The sequence below is a fragment of the Poromitra crassiceps genome (assembly GCF_964638095.1).
Source record: "Poromitra crassiceps genome assembly, chromosome: 2".
Lineage (NCBI taxonomy): Eukaryota > Metazoa > Chordata > Actinopteri > Beryciformes > Melamphaidae > Poromitra > Poromitra crassiceps.
The window spans coordinates 18,410,783-18,418,282 of NC_139624.1; the positions used below are offsets into that span (position 1 = coordinate 18,410,783).

The following is a 7,500-nucleotide window of genomic DNA, read 5'->3' on the forward strand; positions in this document are numbered from 1 at the left end:
TTTCATGTTCAAATAAATTCATGCCAAAATAAAAGCTGCATTTGGTAAGAGTTTTAAAATGAGTAATTGGTGTAGTAGGCTAGCCTATACAGCCTAGGGGCTAGGCTCTATAATAGTTTATTGTGAACAACATGTCCTCTATTATACCAAATAGCCTACTGACGTGTCTTTTTTTTGGGCTCAAGATTCAAAATTCATTCTAATAGCCATAGTGAGTAGCCTACCGGTAATCATATTACAAAAGAGGAATATGACTTAGTGCAGTGGACTATGCAGTGCAGGTGCAGCGATCACATCAATAGCAGAAGCGCAAACAGAAACCAATCTCAAATTATAAATCATAAAGTACAAAGTACAAGTAATATAATTGTGTGTGTGTGTGTGTGTGTGTGTGTGTGTGTGTGTGTGTGTGTGTGTCTGTGTAGGATAGTGTCCATGGGATAATTGTCCATTATGTCAATGTAAGGTGCCATTGCCAAGTATGTCCTTTAAACGTCCGTGGGATAATGTCCATGTCCCAGTCGCTGCAGAGTAGGTTTTGCTCTGGGGGGAGCCCGGGGAGGTAGTAACAAAGTCCTGATTTGTGGGGGCTTTCGGGTCTCATTGAAGAGGCGGATGGCAATTGGGTCGAAGCTGTCCCTGTGACGGGAGGTTCTGGTACTGCCAGACATCAATCTTCGGCCATGGGGGACGACCCTGAAGAGTTCATGACCTGGATGGGTGGGGTCGGCCATGATTTTTTGGGATTATGTTTTGGGGCATTTTTGCCTTTCTTGATAGGACAGTAGGCAGACAGCAAAGGTGGGGAGAGAGAGAGAGGGGATGACAAAGGACCACCGGTCAGATTTGAACCTGGGTCGGCCGCTCGAAGGACTAAGCCTCTGTGGTACACGTTCTACCAGCTGAGCCACCGGGACGCCCGGCCACGATTTTCTGACATCGCTTTAGCATCCTGGCATTGTGCCCTGAATGGATGGCCGGCTGCACCCGACCACCTTTTCAGCGCGGCGGATGTTGCGCTGCTGCAGTCTGGAGATGTATTTTGACTTGATAGTTTAGTTTTCTTTCCAAGTGAAAATCTTGTTTTTTCTATCTCTGGCCGGAGAGGTCGAGAGCATCGAGCAAATTTTTCCCAGAGGAGAGTAAAGGAGGAAGTACGTGATAATGTGTTGACGGCAACTTCCGGACTACATGTTTAGAAATGGCTTGTGTGTTGTCCTTTTATTGTGACCAGTCCAAGGCTCACCTGTGCAATAACCATACTCTCTTTAATCAGCATCTTGATATAGCACACCTGTCAGGTGGATGCTTATTTAGGCTAAGGAGAAGTGTCACTAACACACATTTCAACACATTTGTGAACAAGATTTGAGAGAAATAAGCCTTTTGTGTGCAGAGAAAAAGTCTGATATCTTTTATTTCAACTCGTGAAAAATGGCAGCAAAAACAAAAGTGTTGCATTTATATTTCTGTTCAGTAATGTAAGCTAGGCTACCGGTAGTACTAGGTACTTTACTAGGTAAATGAACAACAACGCAGTGCTGCTATGAACTAGCTAACAAGCTGACATTAACTAAACAAAATCAGATGTAACAGGATTATCAGTTCCCACACTCAAAAACATCAGTTTTTGACCATTCAATTCTGTTCAATTCTGTTGATACAGCCAAGTTGTATAAAAGTGTCAGCTGTTCTCAGCCACCGTTGACGTCCAGTATGTCCACCAGAGGGTGTGTTCTGTCACCTGAAAGCCCTCTATATATATCATCATAAGACTTGTCAGCTTGAATAACACTAACTCATTTTTGTGTGCCGTGCTGCCTGAGCATGTATTCTAGATGTCTGAATGACGCGGGCGCACGTGCACACACACACACACACACACACACACACACACACACACACACACACACACACACACACACACACACACACACACACACACACACACACACACACACACACACCTGCCTAAACAAGCAGAATGTTCACACTGGGTTGTAATCTTTATCTTGTAGACTGAAAGAGATGGACAGAGTGTGTGTGTGACGACAGCATCATTGCTTTGTGAACTCCTGACTCCTGTTTTGAAGCCTTGAGGTTGCCGTTTCGGCCCTATAATGTGAAATGGTGCAATACAGCATATTCATGGGTAGTTCTATATGCAAAAAATGTATTTTATTAATCTTATTAATTGTATTTAAATGCAGTTGTAACATTATAGTGAACTTCCATAGTATCAAATAATAAATAAATTCTTATTATGATTATTATGAGTATTATTATTATGAGTATTATTATTATTATTCATAATAATAACGATAATAATAATAATAATAATGCATTCATCGTACATCAGATCAGCAGTAAAACATAGCCTAATTTAAAAAAAGCACCAGCAATGAACATCAGTACAATCAACAATAAAACATGCATGATATTGTTACTCTTGTTGTAGATTGTTTGCTCAGACATTCTTTGTCTTTGTTACGATTTCAAACATCTGTTTTAATACCGTATCACGAGCACCTGTTTTAAATACTGTAATAATCAGTTGGCGTCAAGGCGGAAATGAGGAGACACCACAATGCACTGTGGGTAATCTGCAGCTCCGAGTGACCATCGGTGTAGACTTGCTCCCTCAGCCCTTGGAGGGGGAGGGGCCATCTCACCAACCATCACTTGAGTCTTGCAGAGAAGTGGAAGGACACTGGTGTCATGGCGTCAGGGTTCCCCCGAGGGCAACTGCCGAGAGGAAGTGAATGAGGGCAGGTTAAATGACTCATGAAACAGGGCCCAGGGGTTTCACACAGAGCCGCAGCTCCGCCTGCTATTGGTCCGTGATCGGCAAGCTGCGCGATCACTGGACAGGTGACCTGTCAATCAAACGCCCATCAGAATCAGAATCACTTTTATTGCCACAGTATGCAAGTTACATACGAGGAATTTGTCTTAGTTGTCGTATGCAGCGTAGCCGTCACATCAATATACAGGGATAAGAAGTAGGAAGATAACTAAAGACAATCACAAAGTTGCAAGTGCAATCGAATCAAATCGAGTCAATATATACAATATGTACATGAGTGGTGAAGTGTTCTGTGGATGATAAATATGAATTTACGTTGGATTTACATGAGATTTACAGACTGAGTTAAATAGACGTTAAATAGGCAGTGGATTTACATGAATTTACAGTCCTGATTTACAGTTCCCTGATTGGGAAGAAGCTGGTCTTGTGGCGGGTGGTTCTGGTCACAGAGTCACAGAGTCACACTGGTCACAGAGAGAGAGAGGCGCCGGGAGAGGGCGACCCGCTGAGAGCTCCGTAACTTCATTGTACCATGTTGTAAACGGAGTCCTCAGCACAAGAATTTCACACGTGATACTTGTACCATGGAGTGACAATAAAAATCTTGAATCTTGAATCTTGGTCTTGGCAGACCTCACTCTCTTGCCGTGGGGGAGTGTCTTAAAGAGTTTGTGGCCAGGGTGGGAGGGGTCAGCCATGATCTTGCGAGACCGCTTCAGTGTCCTGGCTGCATGCAGGTCCTGGAGGGATGGCAGGTTGCATCCGATTAGCCGATTATCCGATATGAGATTTACAGACTGAGTTAAATAGGCGTTAAATAGGCAGTGAATTTACATGAATTTACAGTCCGAGTTAAATATGAGTTTATATTGAACGTACATGGAATTTACAGGCTAAGTTAAATAGGCATTAAATGTGCAGGGAATTTACATTAATTTACAGTCCCAGTAAACAGGCATTAAAAGCCTGGTCTCCTGCTGTCTCGTTCTGTCTCGTGCGAGCTGCACAAGGACCCCAAGATGGCGACGGCCACACTACTGAAGGCTTCAAAACGGGATTCCTAAAACTGTCCATATTTTTAGACGGTTGATAGTCCTACCTCTCTCCCTCTCTCTGTCTGTCTCTCTCTCTCTCTGCCCGCTCTCCCTCTCTCTGTCTGTCTCTCTCTCTGCCCGCTCTCTCTCTTGCTCTGTCTCTCTTCTGTCTGTCTGTCTGTCTCTCTCTCTCTCTCAGGTGGCCATCAAGTCGATCAGGAAGGAGAAGATCAGGGACGAGCAGGACATGGTTCACATCAGGAGGGAGATCGAGATCATGTCAGCACTGCGACACCCACACATCATCTCAATCTACGAAGGTGTGTGTGTGTGTGTGTGTGTGTGTGTGTGTGTGTGTGTGCACGCGTGTGTGCGCGTGTGTGCGCGCGTGTGTGTGCGCGTGTGTGTGTGCGTGTGTGTGTGCGTGTGTGTGCGCGTGTGTGCGTGTGCGTCCTGGCTAAAGCGATGCTTCAGGGACTCATCAGCAACATCACAGAGTCAGTGCTGCCTGAATGTCAGTGTGGATTCACATCATCACAGAGTCAGTGCTGCCTGAATGTCAGTGTGGATTCACATCATCACAGAGTCAGTGCTGCCTGAATGTCAGTGTGGATTCAGGAGGAACATGATGTTCACAGCCCGGCAGCTTCAGGAAAGGTGCCAGGAGCAACATCAGGACCTGTTTATGGCCTTTGTCAACCTCTCCAAAGCATTTGACACTGTGCAAAGAGCTCTCTTATGGAACATCCTCTTCAGATGTGGCTGTCCCAACACATTTGTTAACATCCTCCGCCAGTTCCACAATGGGACGACTGCTCAGGTGACCATAGGAAGACAGCAGTCTGAGCCCTTCCCTGTATGGACAGGTGTGAGGCAGGGCTGTGTGCTAGGGCCAGTACTCTTTAACATCTTCCTCCTGTCTCCCTCCTCCGGGCTGTCTTCCCATATTCGGATATTCGAATATTCATTCATAATGTTGGCATTCGAATTTAAAAGTTAATATTCGATTATATATATATATATATATATATATATGTGTGTGTGTGTGTGTGTGTGTGTGTGTGTGTGTGTGTGTGTGCGTGCGTGCGCGTGCGTGCGTGCTTGCGTGTGTGAGTGAGTGTGTGTGTATATATATGTGTGTATATATGTTGATATATGTATACATGTGTGTATATATATTATACACACACACACACACACACACACACACACACACACACACACACACACACACACACACATATATATTATGTATATATATATTCGATTATAATTATGACAGTGGTAAGACCTCTGCTCATAATAACTTCCATTCATAATCATTACATCTCCCCACTGAACATGTATAGCTTTTATACTCTTTTCAGACTTTCAGTATTTTCCAAAGCCAAATAATCACATTTGTTTATTTTAACAGAAATAGCATTAGCAATACTGACTCTTAACAGAAACAGCAAAGACTACAAAACATCTCTCTATACTATAGAGAGATGTTGGCGCCTGTTCCTTCTGTAGCATTCACCTTGAGCTGTTTCCACTATGCAAAGTCTGGGAGTGGAGCTGGGACTGTGGACAACAGCTGGCATTGTCCATTGTTTTTGTCTGTCCAACTTTGTGAGCACAGTGTCCCCTGGGCTCAGTGGGGGGTAGAATCCTCACTCCGTTCCTGTGCTTGTAGTAGTACCAGTGCCCAATTCAGCATGTATCGGTTTGAGGCCAACCCAGAAATTGCATTCTTTCGAATGGCCAGTGGGGGGCGGCGTGCATACTGCAGAATCAAAGTGCACTGCATGCAACTCAATGTGATTATGACCCAACTTCTCTCTCGGTCTATGTCTTAAATAAACACTTTCCATATGAGTTTATGGTCTGAATCAACAATTTCAAGTCTTTTTCATGCTCTCATGTCCTCCGTTTTCTAAATTATGGTCCCAATTTGAGTTTAATAGACAATAGATACATGATTGGATAAATAAGAACAGTAATACCTCCGACCGATAGAGGCAGCAATGTGCCGCAAGGCATCTAGTCTGCCGGAAAGCAATAAGAAGAAGCTCGCCAGATAGCTCGCTTAGCTGTCTACACACACAACATACAAGAGAAATAAACAAACATGCGGTCGCTTTGATGGATTTCCTTCAATCCATAGTTGTCCAAAGACGTAGCTGGCTGCTGTGCTTAAAAGTTAGCTAGACAATTACAGGAAGTGACTGACCGGAAGTCTTGCACACACACACCCGTTGAAAATAAGGTGAATAAGAATGCACAATTTCATGTGATTTCAGTAGTGATCTATAATGCTGTCTCGTCATGTGATTTCAGTAGTGATCTATAATGCTGTCTCGTCATGTGATTTCAGTAGGGATCTATAATGCTGTCTCGTCATGTGATTTCAGTAGTGATCTATAATGCTGTCTCGTCATGTTATTTCAGTAGTGATCTATAATGCTGTCTCGTCATGTGATTTCAGTAGGGATCTATAATGCTGTCTCGTCATGTGATTTCAGTAGTGATCTATAATGCTGTCTCGTCATGTGATTTCAGTAGTGATCTATAATGCTGTCTCGTCATGTGATTTCAGTAGTGATCTATAATGCTGTCTCGTCATGTGATTTCAGTAGGGATCTATAATGCTGTCTCGTCATGTGATTTCAGTAGTGATCTATAATTCTGTCTCTTCATGTGATTTCAGTAGTGATCTATAATTCTGTCTCTTCATGTGATTTCAGTAGTGATCTATAATGCTGTCTCGTCATGTGAGTTCAGTAGTGATCTATAATGCTGTCTCGTCATGTGATTTCAGTAGTGATCTATAATGCTGTCTCGTCATGTTATTTCAGTAGTGATCTATAATGCTGTCTCGTCATGTGATTTCAGTAGGGATCTATAATGCTGTCTCGTCATGTGATTTCAGTAGTGATCTATAATGCTGTCTCTTCATGTGATTTCAGTAGTGATCTATAATGCTGTCTCGTCATGTGATTTCAGTAGGGATCTATAATGCTGTCTCTTCATGTGATTTCAGTAGTGATCTATAATGCTGTCTCGTCATGTGATTTCAGTAGGGATCTATAATGCTGTCTCGTCATGTGATTTCAGTAGGGATCTATAATGCTGTCTCGTCATGTGATTTCAATAGTGATCTATAATGCTGTCTCGTCATGTTATTTCAGTAGTGATCTATAATGTTGTCTCGTCATGTGATTTCAGTAGGGATCTATAATGCTGTCTCGTCATGTGATTTCAGTAGTGATCTATAATGCTGTCTCTTCATGTGATTTCAGTAGTGATCTATAATTCTGTCTCTTCATGTGATTTCAGTAGTGATCTATAATTCTGTCTCTTCATGTGATTTCAGTAGTGATCTATAATGCTGTCTCTTCATGTGATTTCAGTAGTGATCTATAATGCTGTCTCGTAATGTGATTTCAGTAGTGATCTATAATGCTGTCTCGTCATGTGATTTCAGTAGTGATCTATAATGGTGTCTCGTCATGTGATTTCAGTAGTGATCTATAATGCTGTCTCGTCATGTGATTTCAGTAGTGATCTATAATGCTGTCTCGTCATGTGATTTCAGTAGTGATCTATAATGCTGTCTCTTCATGTGATTTCAGTAGTGATCTATAATTCTGTCTCTTCATGTGATTTCAGTAG

At 42.7% G+C, this 7,500-nt stretch overlaps 1 protein-coding gene across 1 annotated transcript in view; it reads left to right on the plus strand.

Moving 5' to 3' along the window:
* The window catches only part of LOC310798715 (NUAK family SNF1-like kinase 1), a gene marked incomplete at both ends in the record, with an annotated part of 23,202 nt that overhangs the window by 436 nt on the left and 15,266 nt on the right, over nucleotides 1-7,500 (plus strand). Inside the window, one exon of the mRNA XM_083661269.1 lies at nucleotides 4,043-4,163. Coding sequence (XP_083517395.1) covers nucleotides 4,043-4,163 — 121 coding nt within the window. The remainder of the gene's footprint in view (nucleotides 1-4,042; nucleotides 4,164-7,500) is intronic.